Genomic DNA, 18,389 nt, shown 5'->3' on the forward strand with positions numbered 1-18,389 from the left:
ACCTTTTCAGGATAAATGGGATTTGAAATTCAGCCTTTTCATTAGTGTCCTCTCTGTGTATTATGTCTTGCAAGTTGGAGAGTGCTTTGAAACTGTGAGTGTTGTGACAGTGGCTATTGTTTCTGTATGTGTATTGTTAATTGTAATAGCAGGAAATGTGCAAGCCATATCAAAACAAGTGAGAAGGGCAGAAAGGCGAGAAGCTTGAAGAGAGGAAACTTCAAAATGAATGTGAACAGTAAAGGTGCAAAACCTGCAGTTATTGTTACAGAGGAGTAGAACTGACAAACTGAGTTGTGCCCCCCCCCCCATAAGAGAGTAATATGGAAGCATTAGCAGCCAAATGATCTTCATTCCTGAAACCCATTTTGCTCTGAAGGGAGGATTTAATTTCTCAGAAGAGGCGAACAAGGGCGAGCCATTGATCTCAATAAGATGCCAAGCAATGGCTGAATGCAGAAAAGAGGTAGTATACTTATCTGAAATACTGTGTTCCTCACAGAGTTGCACTGCATACTTAGTACCAACCATTTTTGTAGTTACATAAAAAAAACTAGAATCATGAAATAAGTAGTTGGAACAGGCCGCTAAGACTTTCTGCTTGCCATATTTTGAGCAAAGAGGTAGTGATCCAAAAATTACTTCACTGATTCAAAGGAAGCACACCAGAGCATCAAAGCAGACTAAGAGAGGAAAATGTTGTGATTCAGGAATTGTACCCCTACAGACAGGAATAAAGTTACTATTTTGATTAAGATAAAAGGGGGTGCTTAGGGAAAAGCAGATTTTTTTTTAGAAATGGCCTAAAAATACCTGAAAGCATTTTAAGTCAACTATACTAAGTAGCAAAATTGTAACTCAAACGTGACATGAATTTGTGAATAATAGAGTTATAGTTTTGTTAAGCTTTTCTTCATTTCTCATCTGAGTTTCAATTTCTGTGGGCTCAACGAAATGGTGATATTGAAAGGGCACAGTGCTTCTTGAAGGCTAAAAATAAGTGAGAAGAGATGACTTGTATATTTAAGCAATGCCATCAGGTTTTAGAAACATTCTCATTTAAATTTAAGGCCAGTTATAACATGCTTCTTTTTCCCCTCTTTTTTCTCCTTTTTTGTTTTCTGGGTGAGTTATGCTCACAAAGTGAGTAACAGGGAGATATAATATGAAGGCTGCAGCAGATGTCCAGATGTTCATTTGGGTAGGCTTGGACAAACAAAATCTTTAATTATAGAAAACAGGTAAGTTCAGGGTGGGGGGTGGGGAGGGAAGTGTTTTATTTAGGTATTTAAGTTGACGTATTGTTAAGGGTGTGCGTGAGGGGGGAGAAAAAGTGCATATTCTTGCTTTCTAATTCTGAAATTGACTGAAGCAGCTTGTTTAAGACTGTCTACATGATGTCACTTGGAGAATCACTTCACAAGGTTTAAATAACATTATTAAATGGTTAAATCACCATCACAGAAAAGCAGTATTAAGAAAGTGAAATAATCAGAAAGACAAGAAAATTGGAGTCAGGACTCTGTTCTACTTTACATTCTACTAGTTTTCCCACTTTTATATGGGGTTCTCACAGTTAAATAGAGATTAGTGGCACCACAAAAATAATGGATGGATGAATTTTAAAGTATTTATTTTCCTATTTGTTTTACTGTTTACTGAGTACTTTTCCTAGTGATTTACAAATATCTAAATGAATTTTGAAAGAAACTAGGTGGAGATGGGAAGATGTTCTAAGCAGCATATTTCTAGGTTTCAACCCTTCTTTGGTTAAAGCTGAGATTTTTTCTTAGTGTCCATGATTTATTTAACCAGATTCTCCTTATTAACACTAGTTTCCAGCAGTCAACTACAGTTTTGCCATGTGGGATCCATTAGTTAGATTTTATATCAACCCTCCCATTTTTCTCTCTTCTAGTGTATCTGCCTTTTTCTGCCAAATGAACAAAATTTTATGTGCTTACTAAGAAATTCTTATTTGCTCTGCCTTTTATGTGCAACATCTTTGCTGTATTTCTTAGCTGTTGAGTGTGTAAAAATTTAAAGCTTACAGCCTTATTAGGGGGTTTTGGCAGCAACAATAAGAGATAAATCATGAAGAAGATTAGGGTAAGAACAATACCAGACAGAGATGCTAGAAGAATTTCATGAATGGAAAGACGAATTTGCTGAGATGTGAGACAAAAGAAAAATACATGCCCTGCAGTTGTATTGGAATATTCATGCTGGTGGCTGGAGCTGTAAACATCTTCCTAAATTTAAAATGAACTTACATGTGCTACTGGTATCAGCATTTGCAATCCAGGAGCTTTTATAGAATTATTAATAGCTACCGTGTTTAGTCCTGAGTATGCAGTGTTTTCCCCTCACTTAAACTATGCTATTCCCGGCTATGTGCATGCCTCCTTCCAATGCAGAAGTAGTTTAGATCCTAGGCTGTGTTCTGGATATAGCAGAGAGCACATTGCATCTTGCCACATGTGTGTTTTGTTCTGTTATATTCTCTCATAAACTGTTTTTATGGTGGAAGTTAGGGTCTTGATATGTTCACTGTTCCCCATATTAATTGGTTTTATCTGCTGCTATCATATCAGTCTTATCTCTGCAGGCAGTTGCATGGATAATATTTGGAGATCAGAATTCAACCTCAGATACCCAGTGTCATGCAGCAATTAAGGGTTATTTGATAGTTCTGTCTGTGGCTCAGGTGCCAGGGAACTCTCGTCTCTGGTTGACAGTCTTTATAGCATCGTAAAACATTTCTCAGGGGAAATCTGGATATGGAAGGCTTTCCGAATGGAAATGGGTTGGAAAGCCTGGGCAAAGTGCAGTTTGAGCTCTAGTGGTGGTTCAAATCATTGACTGTTTTCTAATGACTATGCAGTTCAGGTCTGGAAGATGTTTAATTATTTCTGTTACTGTGTTCAGTGAAGGAATAAAAAAAGCTTCTGTCTCCGTGACATGGGCGCTTATGTGCACTATGAAGGAGAACATTAAATGTTTCAGTGTTGCTTTTCTCACGTCTACTCTAATCTTGCATATGAGAACTGTGTAACAAACGTACTGTGTATATTGGAATACGGGGCAACTGTAGTCTAACTGCATAAATCAAACTGAAGGCAGTGGCATCTTCCCAGGTGATTCACTGGTTTATTAGGTAAGGTAGTCACTTTTATTTTGTTGGGGTTTTGGCTTTTTTCCCCTGCTCTCTGTTGAGAGAAACAAAATCATTTCATAGAGAATCCATGAAAGGAACATGACACTTTACATAAATAGAGTTTGTAGTGATTTCAGCATTTCTTTATCTCCTCTTTCATACCAAGACTGCTTCTCAGTTCTGCCTGCCTGTTAAAAAAAAAGATGAGGTAGATATACCAAGGGTTCTGTGCCTTAGGTGCTTTAATTGCTTATTTTGCCTAATAGGTGGATTAACTATTTTAAAGCCTGCTTCTTTGCTTATCTGGGTAGATGAGGGCAGAGGAAAAAGAATGACAAATGGGATTGCTAAGTGGAGCACTGATCAATAGAGAGTGCTGTCCATTTGGGTAATTGACATCTCTGTCATATCAGCTGTTAAAGAATTCGGCTGAGAAGGGCCCCCATAGATCTACAAACCATACACCGTCCAATACAACAGCCATTACCCTACACCCCTAATACAGAGAGGTAAATCTCAGGAGCTCTCTTTGAGATGCTAGCTGCTCTCATTTGCTAAATTTACTATGTTTCTCCTTTTTACTTTGAACCATCTTTACCTTGTAGGCAGCACGTTTTTCTTGGAAGATACTTTCACATACAGGTAACAAGATCCTTGTGCTTTTTTTGTTTAAAATAGAATTGATACCTCTTCAGTTCTCTTGTAGCCAAGGAAAGTAACGGTTTTCTTTAAGCAGACTGACAAATTATCCTCTCAGAGCAGTTGTTAATAGCTAGTGTGACAGAGTCTAGTGACTGTTCAGGAGCCCACTTGTGTCTGAAGGTGGAGGCTACTCCTACTGAGTTTTTCCAGCTGGAATCTCACTTTGGTGAAGGACATAAGCAAATGACAGAGATAGGCTGTCAAATGAATCTTTCCTGATGTTCATCACAGAAATCCTTCCCTGTTCATGACTGGTGATATCTTTTGGAACGACACTCTCCATGGCCCCTTTGTACTGCATAACGTCCAGGCAGAGGGCTGAACAACACAGTTTTGTTCTGACACTCCCCATCTTGTGGAATTTTCTAAAAGTCAATGCTCCAGTATAGTTAGGTCAGCTTATGAAGATATCACAGGAGAAAGATTTCCCTGGCAGACAGCTGAAGGTGAGAAAACATCTCTGTATCTCCTCATCCTATAGGTTAATAATTATATGGTATCATTGAACCTTAAGCAGTTTAAATAGTTTGATGTCAGCAAAATGCCAAAAAGATGTGGTTAGCGTATTTTGTGTTAATTGTAATACATTGTTTTAATTTCCCTTGTGCTTCTTGATAATTTTGATGTAGAACATCCAATTTTCTGTGTACTCTTATCAATGATATGCTGTAAAGACCTCTGGATTGTTCTTTATGATTTAGCTGGTATGCGTTATTGTATGAAGTGCTGTACCCAGGATGTGGTTTTCTTTGTTCTGCACTGAGGAGTTGAGTCTAAAAGAGCTCTCATGCTTTACGCTTACATTTCTGTCCAAATCCTTCCATCTTCTGCGTTACAAATTATGGACTTCTGAAAATGTGATCCTTTCTTCCTTTTGCTTTAATGCTTTCTAGGTAAAATTAGTTATTCTCAAATAGTCTACAGTAACTGACACCTGCTAGATCCATTCTCAAATGTGAACATTTTTATGAAGAGTAGACTTTGACTGGGCAGTCGGATGCAGGTCATTAATTTTCAGCATTGCTGTTTGACTGCTGATGAGGTTGTTACCCAAATGGCAAGAGTGATTTAACCTGTGAAATGTCCTACATATACCAACAGGCTGCTCAGTTTCAGACTGGGCTCCTCACCAGTAATTGTCCTATGTAATGTTCACATTATGTTGCTTTGGTTTTTAAGTTTACCTTCTAAACACCAGCAAATTCCTTAGGCTCCTTTCTACAATAATATTTCTTATCCAGGACCCCTAAAACAAATCTGTCCCCATACTCCATACCCCCATGTCCTGAGCCTACTTGATATACTAATGGTATACTAAGGATGCCTGAGGTCTACCTGTTTGCCATCACTATATTTCTTAGCTGTCCCTTAGTTTGAGGAGCCTCACTCACCATTGTTACTTATCTTACAGGAATGTGGTGACACACTTTAAAAAGAATAAAAAATATGTGAACAAAAATGGTTTCCTAGCATAACAAATTTGGGTTATGTATGGATTTTTGAGACATCACAGAACTCTGGGAGTTCTTTCCTCTGACATGCTTTTAAGGTCCAGGGATTGTGTGAAAGCACATTCTGAAAAGACAACCTTCTTGTGATTTTTCTCTTTTTCACTGTATTCTTGTCCCTTTGGCTGCAGGATGCAGTTTTGTTTATTTGATATGCATGGTGCATATTGCACTCTCATTTTTAAAACTGTTTATACTCAGAACAGAAGGATGGTGGTGTGGGTCCTTTGGGAAGAATAATGTTGAAAATAATTTATTTTACTTTTCATTCTGTAGCAGACTTCATGCATAAGCTTGGACAAGCCACTTAATTTTCTGTTCCTCAATTTTCTGTCTGGTAAAATAGAAATTACACTAATTTATTCCATCCCCCACCAGTAGGATGGGACAGTTTATAGATGCTTGTGGTAATTGAATGCTAAATATGACACTGGAGCTATCCAGACACCCAGATGATCTTAAATATGAGATGCTGAAGAGACAGTCCCAGCAAAAATCACCCCTTTCCCACAGCAGTAAAGCAGTATTTTGCAGTACTGAGCCAGAGGTTTTGAATTTTAAATCATGAAATGTCTTCATTTAAAACAAAAACCCAAACAAGAGCCAAACACACCTCCATGTTTCTCTGCACCCCATCCCGAGACACACCTACACCCAAACCCCTTAACCAGATAACTCAAACTCGGCTAGTAAAATCCAAAAACTTCCTCTTGTTAAAAAATATGGAGAAAGTAAGATTTAGGGTAAATTTGTCTAGGAGTTAGACCCCTGCAATGGTTTTATAGTGAAGAGATGAATGGTGCTAAAGACACACTAGAATACTTACACTGATTTTTCTCATGAAAAACATGATATCCAGTAAAAATTGCCTTTCCTTATGGTTTAGAGTGTGGATTCATTGGAGTATAAAAAAGGAATAATAAAAGTGAGGTATTTTTGTATGTGATTTTGGCTTGTTTTTCAGCTGAACAGGAGTATATTTTTCAGGTGAGTGCAACGTTGTTTTCTAGGTAATATGCATCTACTTCTGCAGTGCCACTCTAATTAGTAAGTTTAATAAGAGTTTGCACATAAAAAAAAAGGACGTCAGCATTGTAATCTGGAAAACAAAGAAGCATGCAAGTAATAAATCCAGGTGTGAAACCAAGATTTTACATGTCAACATTATATCTGCTAGTTTAGACTATTATGTGTAATACTGTCTTGGGTGCTATTTTAAGCATACATGAAAGGTGCTTCTTTTAGTAATTATATAAGTGGCAAATATGAAGCTTTTTTTTTTAATATTACCATGGGAACTATTACTGATCCTTATACATATTGCAGAATTTATTTTCTAAAAGAGGCTTAACAAGTTTAAATGTAATCCCTCTTCTATTACTAAAACCTATTTATATTGGCAAAACAAAATTCATGGCAGAAGAGCAAAGAAAAATATGACTATTAAAAGCCTAAAATCTCCATATCGGGAATTCAGACTTGAGTTTTCATTGTGAATCTCAAAAGGAGTCCTAAATACAAGTATTTAAAAATTCAATTTAGATTTATATGCTTGCATTCCAGCTTACCTTAGCTCAGCTGCAAAATAAAATCATTATTACAGTTTTATTAGAGCTAAGCATTTTGGAAGCATTTGTGTGATGTTCTGCAAGTGCACTTAGAAGAGGCTGCAGATAAATTCACTTAATGATGACTGCAGTGCAAAATCAAAAAGTTTTTGTTTACCTTGCAGAGCACACTTGCTCCATGCAGCATATAGCATGAAAATTATGACATGTCAGTATTCTTTGCTTTGCTGCGCTGTTCAATACGATCCTGTAATTTACGGAAGGAATGCTGCAGTTATCTGGTTTTTTTGTTTATCAGTAGCTTCCCATGGCAAGGAAAGATCTATTTAAAATTCAAGACTTTATGGTGAGAGACCTCATGTTACCCTTTTTCAAAACAGTCTCCCTGTAGTGATGATTTGACATTATATTGGGTGACAGTAGCAGATTTGGGTCAACCAATTTTATTTGCTTATAAGAATATTTTCCAAAATAGAATAACGTAGCTCTGATCATGATTCTTGGGAACATACACCTTTCACAGGTTATAAATACTACAAGAAATCCTGTTTTCATTCTACTGTTTTTATTCTGTTCATGCTTCCCCTTTTCAGTTCTGTTCTCCTGAGAAATAATGTTCCATTTACCTTATTTAGACTTTCAGTTGTCATTTTTATTCTCAAAAAAATTTAAAAATGGAAAGGACTGTCCATGCTTATTTGTGATAATGTGCTGTTCTGTGGAGTCAAATTTTGATAGAGTAGGAATAAGAAAAAATTGGGGCAAATTACTCAGGAAGTTATTCTGGAGGTATCATCCGTCTCAACGTTTGGGTACATTTTAGGGAACTTAATTGCACCAGTGACTGTGAAGCCTAGACTATTCTGATGACATCAGAGGTCACTTGCTGGAGTGTAACATTTTTGCTGTTTTTGGAAAGATGATACTCTTGTTAATGGAAGTGATCAGGGTTTCCTCCAAAATCTGATAAGTATTTACTTTATCTTTTGTGTGCAGGACATGCTTAATGATTAATGACACTTACAAGTGCTGTTTTTAGGAGCTCCAGTTCAATGTATGGGACCTACCAGCTGCATGTGCTAACTTCAGTGTATAACTTCCATGACAAGTGCTACTGACTCTTTATCTTCTGAGTGCACAGGACAACACTCTGAAAGAAGTAAAAGCACTGGGAAATCTTCAATCTTTAATGTGCTATAGGTGAGAGCAGTGTTCCGCAAAGGAAAGTGACAAAAACTCCCAATGCTCTGAGAGCACAGCTATCTACAGGACAACAGAAAAATGTCCAGAGAATTTAAGACTTGCTATTTGTGTGGTAAAGGATAGTAAACTGAGTAAAAATGGGTCCAAGAATTTTAGATATCTCCAGGTAAAACCAGAAAATCTGGCTATTGCCATTTTTGGCCCTGGCACCAAGTGCAGAATAAATATTGCTTTTGCCAGTACTTTCTGAGCTTGTGGAAATTTCTGCCTCTGTGGCTTTTTGCTGGGGGGGGATTGGGTTGAATTGATTGAGTTTCTTTTTTTAATATGTCTACTAACATCCTTTTCTTAGCTTCCTGAGGTTTATTTTAAACTGGGCTAAAGCACAGCAGATTCTGAGGGTCTCAGCCTCTGGCAGCCTGTGTTTACACTAGCCCCTCGTGACTATGAGAAAAGGTTTGCCTGAGTATTAGTCTCAATGCAATGATGTTTGCTGAAGTCTGTAGTTGAGTTGTGAACTGCCCCATTCCTCTCAGTTGTGGTACAATTAAACTGTAAGATCTGCTGTGTAGAAGAAGGAGTCACTGTTAGAGAAGCAAGCCTGTGAATTCTGAAGAATTTTTTTCAGTCTTTGCCATACACACTATGAACTTTTGCCTTTTAAGATGAGAAAGAGACTCCCAAGCACTGCATTTGCAGCTTTCAGGAAGGTTAGGATGCTTGTGATATTTCAGGGGGCCAGAAAGTGTTCCTTGATTCACTGGAGCAAAAAACCGCCTTGATTCCTGTGCCCTTCCACTACCCCTGCTGGGAGGCTGGGAGTTCAGTGTGCACTGGCTCTACAGCTTTGGTCACATCCTTCCTCCCTCCAGAAAGTTTGCTGTACTGAGAAATTTCATCAGAGTTCAGATTTAAAATACATGTTACCAATTTGTGTCACAGTTGAGAGTCTGTTAATATTCACAGTGAAAATCTATTATATAGCAGTACAGGCTTGATTGCTTTCATGTCTGAGCTCTTAGAAACTAAAATTCTAGGACAGCCCCAAATATCACATTCTAATGAGATGTTTCCAGTCTGGGAGCATATAATAGCCTTTTAAAATGCACTCTTTAGTATAAAAAATTATCTGCTACTTTTAAACTAATGGCTTTGGGTTTAATTCACCTTCTCTATATAGTCTATAGGTCTGAGTTTGATTGAAGACAATGAGTCAAATAATCACACATTACTAAATCTACGCATTAGAATACTGTAATTGGGGCGATTCACAGTAATGTGCCTTTCTTAGATTGATATCACTGTACCAATTGAGAACGTTGAAAAAGTAAACAATTTAATTACAAAAATCATTAGGAAAAAATGTAATGCCTCAATATCTTACTTGAGTAGTGGTAGCAAAATTTATTCCTGAAGCAGTGATATTTCATCCAGGGCTTGGTTTATTTTAGAGACATAAATTTAACTGGAATGGAACAGTATTTTGTTCTGGTGGATATGGTTATGAATATTTTTGCAGTATCAGCCATCTCATTCTAGAGAGAATGTATTTTATGTTTCTTAAAAGATGAAGAAATTGATGTAGAGAAGGGGGCACCTGTTGGACTTTTCTATAAAATACTGGCGCATACTCTGTGAGTTCTGACACAAGCATTACAACAAGCATCTAGCCCCTGTAATTTATTTAAGATAATGATCAGTATGCTTGGAAAAATGTTTGCATTTTTTCAAAGTTTTTCAGCTGTGCTGGCTGTTAGATAATTATACATATGAGAATTTTCATCAAATCATAATTTTTGATCATAGAGGGAAGTGATCCACCCATGTATTTTTCTAAACCTTTTCCAGATGCAAAGTGCTCAATATTCAAACAGTGTAATTGCATCTGTAAGTGCAGATATCAAAATAGAGAACATAAAATATGATGGACCAGAACTTTTATCAGGACTCACAAGTGTAGGGAGGGAAGGAAACACATAATACATTAAACTCTAGGTAGCATATATGGAAGGTAGGGTAGATGTGCTGTTCCAACTGCACCTGACTGAGGTTAAAGGGGTTATTTCATCTCATTGTGGTGTTAGCATTTCTGCATGTGTGGCTACACTCCAACCTGCATCTCTCTGTTTTTTAAAATGCCACTAAGTGCATGAACTAACCCAGAGGATACTGAGGAATTAGCGGCTGCATACTGGTTTAGGCTGGAAGACTGGAGGAATTTTCCTGTGGTAGAGAGCTGGAAGCAGGGACTGAATGAAAAGTCTTCATCATTCACATGGTCTATTCACAACAGTATTACTGAAATAATTAGGCAGCTCTAATCTAGTCATATGAAAGAAGACCATATACAGGCAGGATTAAAGTTATTGCCTGTCATATTACTTCTTAAAGTCAACCCTTTTAATTATGATTTTCAGGAAGGGAGAAATGTGTATTACTCTGGTGTTTCAGCAACACAATTCTAGTTCCTCTGCTTCTTATGCTTACAGTACATTTCTTTAAGATGGTTGAATTTGTGAATTGTGTTCATAAGATTTTATATGTTGTTTTGACTGAGAGGAAATGTTCTTTTTGAACACTGTGGCCCATTATTGAATCAGTTTGCATCTTTTATGTTTAGACTACAGAAGTTAAGCTGACCACCCCCAATTTTTTTACATAGTCCCTTAGCAAACAAATACTGTTACAATGTTTTAAGATTAAATTTATTTTGTTTACAGGTTGAGTTGGAATATAGAAAATGGCATCTTAAAGCTGAATTAAAGTGCTTATTTTTGTAGATAGGTAAATCCTGGTTTCAGTGATACTGGTATATGTAAGATGGACAGCAGATTCCTTTGGAAATAGGTCCTTCATCCTTGATTCTCCTGTCCAGTTTTGCTCTTCAGAAGCTGGGCTGTTCTTGACTGCAAAGGCGTAAGGTGTTTGCATCTGTCTCAGCAATCACAACTCTTGTTAATCAACAGTCTTGTAAGTAAAAATAAAAAAGCCTGAATAGAAAGTGAAGTTTTTTCACTACATAGAAAGTGAAGTTTTTTCCAACTTTGACATGAAAGAAAAAAAAATCTTTAAGTATTTTTAGTGCTTATGGACTGCAGGGAGTAAGTTTGGTACACAGGCAGTGCACTGAAGGACAGTTTAGGAAGTCTGCTAAAAAAGAATAAAGACTAAGCTAAAAATCTTATGTTTTTATTTCCTGTAAACATGATAATAAATCAGAGTGCTGTCGTAGGAAAAGACAGGAATGGAAAGAAATTCCAGAACACAAATTTGGGTTGATAATCTGCGTAAGTCTTTATATTAATGCTTAATAAATACTCAAGAGAAGGAAAGTGAACCCAAGTTTACCTCTCAAGTTTGTTCATGCTTTTCTTAATTACGGTGCTTTTGAAGTTACTTAATTCTGAGCATGCATACATTATGCAAGAGTGACTCACTAATTTTGAGTTGTTGGTGCGCAAAATATTAGGGCTATTAAATTACAGATGAAACTTGTGTAATTTGTTTCAAAGTGGACAATTTAGCATTTTGGAACTAATTCTTTATTATCTTTGCACAAGTGAATGTCTTCTTTGTCTTCAAGCCCCTGTGCCGGTTTGGCCAAATTTGGAGGAAAGTATCCTCTGATAGAAGGCAGTTACAGCCAGCTCTCCCCCACCTGCCCCACATGACAGAAATCACAGATGTAGTCAAGGGCTCTGTACCCTTGCCAAATGAAATCTCAGGCTATTTTTGTAGCTTAAAAAATATTTTAAAAAATATTCCAATATGGTTTTTGTGACTTCCTTATTTCTATGTTTACTGAAAAAGAAATAATTTATAAATGGTCATCTAAGGAAATCCCTTTTTCTATGTTAAGCTTTTGCTCATCTCCTTCTTCCTTTTATTTCTGATAGGTACAGTGAACATCTGTACTCCCCTTTAGAGCCAACTTTTAAAAGCATTCCTAGGCTGTTGAACTGTAGGGTATCCTGAACTCTGTAAGTGACTTATGCCTTTGACAGCCTACGTCAGGACTGTAGGAATTGGCACTACTTATATAATCTGAAACCCCTCTCCTCATTCCTTGTTTCTGTCCATTCTGAGTCCAGACATAGGTTCCTGAAAATCGAGAAAGTTGTAACTTTAAATGACTGTGCACTGGATTTACTCTCTTATAGTAAGAGTTAAAAAACTCTTACTATAAAGAAGAGGAGAAATAGGGAGACATATTTAGTTAATTTTGTCTGTAATCCCTAAACAGTCCATGCTATCTGTATGGATTGTCATTCAGCAGCCAGATGTAAAAGCAGCTCTGTCCTTCCTCATCTGCATACAGGCTAAGTAGCAAGTCTCGTTTGTTATTACAAAGGGATTTATTTCAATGAAGAAATGAAGCAGCGGGTTGGCAGATTAAGGGCACTTAAGCCCTTGGAACATTACAGCAAGCTTGTAGAATATGGGCACTGAGCATGATAAGCTTTGCCTTCTTTGTTGCCGATAGAGCCTTGCTGAGAAAATACGATGTGGCCTGGCCTGTGGGCTCCTTTCATGCTTCTCTGGAAGCATCGATCCTTGCAGAAAGCCTGGTCTGCAGGTGTACAACTGAGATTTCCTTCTGCTTACCTTTGAAAACAAGGACATGCTGCTTCCAGTGATGTAATCCATGGTATATGTTTTGCATTCACGCATACACATGCAAGCACTTGGCCTTTTTTTTAATGTTGCATCTTGTTTTGGGACTTACAGGAAAATTCTTCATTGCAAAGCTCTCTGTGTGGTAGGCACATTTAAGTGCCTGAGAAAAACATCTAATGGCTTGATCCTTATGAAAAAAGGAATCCATGTGAATGCCTTTTGACTTTTCATAGTAGTCTCAGAAACTTTGTAGCTGGTATGCTTCACTTCCTCTACCATGTCAAAATCAGACATGCTTCATTTGACCTGTGCAATGAGCCTTTGCTGTCACTCACATGGCTGTGGTAGGATGAGCATGTTTCTAAAAATCTAAATTTCAAGCTCCAAGAAAAATTTAAAATACCAAGCTTCTTCTCGTTGCACCTCCCCTATATAGAAAGTAACTTTTTTTTCTGATTTTGGAATGGAAAAAGCCTCTGGATATTGCATTTGTGTAGGGGCAATTGGATTTTGTGTTTTGTTTTTGAAAAATGTATGAATCTTCTGAGGGGATGTGCTTGGGTAATGGCAGTGTGGAAGGTAATATTAAGCGTGTTGGTACATAAGTTAGCCCAAGCGACTGAAAAAAGGAAGACTGGCATGAGTTTTACAAAAAGATGTTCATTGCACAAGCTTAAGGTTGTTACAAAGTTAATTTAGACATTTAACACATTCCCTAGAATTATATGTACATAGAAGATAATTCTACATATGTAGAATTATATATACATATACACATATACATATTTATATATATAACAGTACTTGTTCAGTTTGAAAAGTATGATGGCTACAGTCAGTTGCTGTTATTTTTAGTTCAGACCAACATTTGTTAAGTGATCTGAGGAAATTTCTATAACTGATTGTGTGTCTTTGCTGTCTTTCTTTTTAAAAAGAAAAATTCTTTTTCAAGTAGATGACTGGCAAGTCATCTTCACAGATAATATGTTTGTATTCTCCTTCAGCTAGTCCACCTGCTTTACATACCCAATAAAATACATGCGCAAATGTTACTAAGTGTAGAAATAGGATAAAATGATATCTAAAACCACTTTGCACATCAAAGCAGGAGTCATTTGGTAATGTCAGAAGAATAAGAGACATTAATATCTATTTCAGTTTGCATCATTTGTACTTTAACGTTTTTAATTTTAAACGGGTATGCTTAAGTGTACGTATGTTCTATAAATATTTTAGTCATGTCTGTCAGCCACACTGCTACCAGAATTAAATAATGTGGCTCTGGAGAAGCTTCAGATATTGGACAAAGTCATGTATTTTTTAGTCACGTGAAAGAAATTTTACATAATTTTAGAGGTTTTCCTGGTTTCTCATGAGCTTACTGTACTTGGATTTGTGATAAATAAATAATAATAAAAAAATCTCCATTATCTTTATATTATCCAGGGATTAGAAAGTGATGCTTTTGCTGTGCCTTGGAAATTTCTAGCTGCAAAAGGTTACAAGAAATCAGACTTTAAATCTGTTACTTTTGCATGACAAGGTTGGGCTGGGTTCAACACTAAAGTAATGCGGAATGATTTTTTTTCATATTTGGAAATAAAGACAAATTTCTCTGGTTGTTTGAAGCTACTCAAAGACTTGAAATGTAGGGAGAGATACAAGGGCTGGGATTAATGGACAGGCCAGAAATGAAGTACTCAAAAAGGAATGGTGAATCCAATTAGCTGCACCAACATGACTGCCACATATGTAAATAAGCAGCCAAGATTTGGAGAACAACAGAAGTATAGTGGAAATAAAAAATTAACTCAAAAATGCAATTTGCAGAAATTGATGAAAGTTTGGACTTCTTAAAATGACTTTGCCTCAAAGTAGTTTGGTCTTTTGTTACTGCAATATGGGAAGGATTTATTTTTTGTCTCAATTCTTCTTCTGTGCTCCCTCAGTACATCTAGGTAAGTTTTCCTCATAAACTACAGTTTTTAAACCAGCTTACCAGCTAAATATAGTTAAATATTTTGAAGTGTATGCTATGGCCTATGGTGTGGGCCAGAGGCTTGGGAGGAGGGGAAACCAAGGCCTTACTCAGAAACATAAAAACATTATGATTACTTGTATAAGTATCCTGCCGTACCTCATGATTACTCATGCTATGGAGCTGAAATAAAAGTGAACTTTTAGGAGAAGTATCATGAGCCCCACCCATCGTTTATCACTGTCAAACTAGATTGGATGCAGTTAGGTTGAAAAAAATGTGCTTTAAACCACTTAAAATTTAACAGAGTCAGGTGGTAATCTTGGCAAGAATGTTCCTGGTAGCACAGTGGGGCAGGTCAGTGGCAGTCACTGTGGTGTGGAGCACACAGAGGAAAAAGGCCTTTGTACCTTCATGAGGGAAGGTCTTGTGATTTGAGCCATTATCTTGAACCTGGTAATCAGGGCCAGTAATACCTCATGTGGTCTGTGTCTGTGAAAGCTGTCTGTACTGGTGCATATCAAGAACTGAAGAACAATCTCTTGGTTTATTCCATTTATAGTAGTTAGTGACAAGCCAGCTGTGGAATTTGCAAGCTATATCAACTAGCCCATACAGAGAGGGATAACCCGGAGTACGTTCCAAGAGAGCAGTTATTGTTGTAATACAGTGACGCTGTGATTTATGAAACATCTGACAAATATGCCACTGAAGAAGTCTGTTCTTTGTATCTGTCTTTTGTGCTTACTTGTGTTGTCCTGGTGGCATCCTGTCCCTCTACCTCCTGAAATACTTCGTGCCATGTTGGAGATGAATGGAAGGCACCTCTTTCTTTCCAAGAAGAAAAAAACAAGCTATGAATGAGAAATAGGGAGCGACTGGGTAAGTGAGTCACTGTGCTTTGTCACAGTTGCACTCATTTTATCACACCTGACACAAGCTGAGGAGTACTTAAGAGTTCAAAGGAGAAAACCAGTCCTTACTCTGGTATCATTTAGTTTCGGTTCCAGAGCTGCTATAATATTAGAATGCTTCTCAGGCATGGCCTTTTTTTGTTTGTTTTTGCTTTCAAAGAAAATATCCAAATGGTTCTGTTTAAGCAAGATGCTGTTTTTCTTTAACCCCAACCATTTTTAGCAAGTCTGTGAAATAACTGTGGCACTTACTTAAGATTTTAATTTCACTTTTAAGAGGTACACTCATATATTATTCTTTTTTTTTTTCATGTTACATACTTTTCCAGGAACGCCTGTGTTTTGCCAAAAAATAATTACCTGGCCAAGTTTTCTGACAATATCTTTTTTAAAAAAAGTATATAAGAAACCCCTGACTTTGGTGTCTCTGGAATGAATTTTCTCACAGTATCAAACTTATGTTTTCTTTTGTGGAACTTTGTTGCTGCACTTTCCTCTGCTTTGTTTCTGTATCACACCTGAACTACACACAAGTCTTTCACAACAGTGGGTGAAATGAAATAGAAGAGGCCCTACCCATGGAGTCCAGTCACACAGCAGTAGTGCTCCCACTGTCTCCAATACTGAACCATGCCCCAGACCCTTTCTGGACTGACAAGGCCACCTGGTGAATGGGAAAAAGATGAGGTAGTTCTTTGGAAGATAACTGTGCCAAGGCTCTGTGATTTTAGTAGTTTGAGTTTTTTCTCAATTTGTCACAAAAGCACTTGAAATTTGCGTGAAAAAAACCAAACAGGAGCTCTTTGTGCAGTAGTGGTATGTATATGTAATATGTAAACGGTGATGCCACTTCCTTTGTAAAATACTCTTGAGTAGTATTAGTGAAAGTGTTAAGATCAAAGTATTATTTTTATTACAAGTCTGGTGCCTAAGGTGACTTCAGTAAAATAGAATAACAATGATTCTTTTTTCCTTGCAACTTGCCATTGTTGAAGCTTTAATCACACTTACATTATTATTCCTGTAGCCTGTGTAGACACTCAGTAAGGCTTGAAAAGCACAGTCAATATTATTGGTCAATAGTTCTGTTTGTTGAAGGTATACATTTAAACACTGAATAGGGCTGTTTTCTCATTGCTAAACAGACACAGCTGTCTTTAAAGTGCTAGCTGATTCTAGATTCAACTTGAGGTGTGACCTAATGAGTAACACCATGCCTTCAAAACTGCAAGGAAAAGTTAAAACAGCTGCAGAAGTAAACAGGCACACACACAGAAGGTCAGATCCATGGAGGCACATTATAAACCATTGTTACAAGCATGCCTGTGGAAGCAGTTTGCTGTCTTTTACCATGCATAGAATGAACCCACTGACTCCACAAGACATGGTTTAGAAAGAGCTAGAAAAAGGGAGAATCATCTGCTTCCCCAGTAGTGTTTCTTCTCCTTCCCACTGCCCAAGTGGGACTAGGGACTGAATGGGAGCCACTGAGACCTGCTGGTCTTCCAGTGATGCGCTGGGCCGTGTTTGTGCATGGCTGCAGTGAGCGCACAGGGTGAGATCTGCTTGGAAGGAGCCTTGTCTGGCTTGAGGCTATGGTTTCCTCTCTCTGTCACACCTTATGAAACCCCAATTTTAACACTTAGGTTATGGAAGGATTTAGAAACTCAAGCCTGTGTACCCTTGCTCAATTTGCTTTTCTCGACAACTTTATTGCTCTGGTAACAAGTACAGCAAATTCCCATGTGGGAGCCCAGGCGTGTGCGTGCAGCAGTAAAGGTGCATGCTAAGAACTGGCAACAAAGCTAGCTTTATGAAAGTGCCTTGGAAGTGGGGGTAGATCTTTATTTGCATGATATATCTTACCCTCCTGCTTTCTAATTGGTACTAATTGATGGAGAATGTAATTGGCAGTCTTTCAGCCGCCCTAAGTTCATGAGGGTTTGCTTGTTACATTGTTCAGCCTACCGGTTGCCCATCTCTTTTTAGGCATGGTCAGTACTCAGAGCTTGCCTTTCCAGTGATGTGTTTGCATTAGCAGCTCTCCTACAAGCATCAAAGGCTTGTCAATCACTGTGACCTCCACAGCCCTCTAACAAGCCCAGCAAACAAGGCATTGAGGTCTGCAGTGGGGTTTTTTTTTACTTATTTTTCAGTTAGGCTTTCTGGAGTGAGTTCCCTAATTATTTGAAAGTGTATGCAAACACTGAAGGAGAATTAGGAGCATCAAGTGGGGCCTCTACTTTTATTAGAAGACTCTTGCTTTTCTAAATAGACGTCAAACATATTCTTTACTCTTTAGACAGTTAACCTTTCATGTCTCCCATAGCAGAAATTCCACTCTGAGATATGCTAATTTGCTATTTGCAGCATTCTAAAGTAGAGGGAAAATGTCATTTGCAGTGCCCTCATTAAAAATTCCTTTATCCAGATTGTATGCATTTTTTGCATTCTGGTTAGTTACATTTTTTAATTATATAAAACCACCCATCTAGACCCTTCTCCCAAGAAAACCCAAAAAAACCCCACACACAAAACCCCCTTTAAGACAAATCTAGCCATAGATGAGTCTTTCCCAGGCTTAAATTCAGCATGAAGTGTCCCCTGGCTTCATTTACTAAGACATATGACGCAGAAGTCCCCCCACTGTCTCCAGTCTTCCTTCAACCCTTACTCCACTCTTGAACTTAAAAAGCCTTTTCCCACAGCTCTGTTACTGCTATCAAATGAATGTCTTTTATG

At 37.6% G+C, this 18,389-nt stretch overlaps 1 protein-coding gene across 2 annotated transcripts in view; it reads left to right on the plus strand.

The window, feature by feature from the left end:
• Positions 1-8,109: 8,109 nt before the first annotated feature.
• EFNA5 (ephrin A5) overlaps positions 8,110-18,389 on the plus strand; it is a 105,980-nt gene continuing 95,700 nt past the window's right edge. For both annotated transcript variants that reach the window (XR_001864610.1, XM_017742366.1), the window contains exon 1: positions 8,110-8,135. Coding sequence is in view for 1 of the 2 variants with exons in the window: in XM_017742366.1 (XP_017597855.1) it covers positions 8,125-8,135 (11 nt within the window). In the remaining variant the exon portion in view is untranslated. The remainder of the gene's footprint in view (positions 8,136-18,389) is intronic.

The sequence above is a fragment of the Corvus brachyrhynchos genome, unplaced genomic scaffold (genome assembly GCF_000691975.1).
Source record: "Corvus brachyrhynchos isolate BGI_N302 unplaced genomic scaffold, ASM69197v1 scaffold128, whole genome shotgun sequence".
Classification (NCBI taxonomy): Eukaryota; Metazoa; Chordata; class Aves; order Passeriformes; family Corvidae; genus Corvus; species Corvus brachyrhynchos.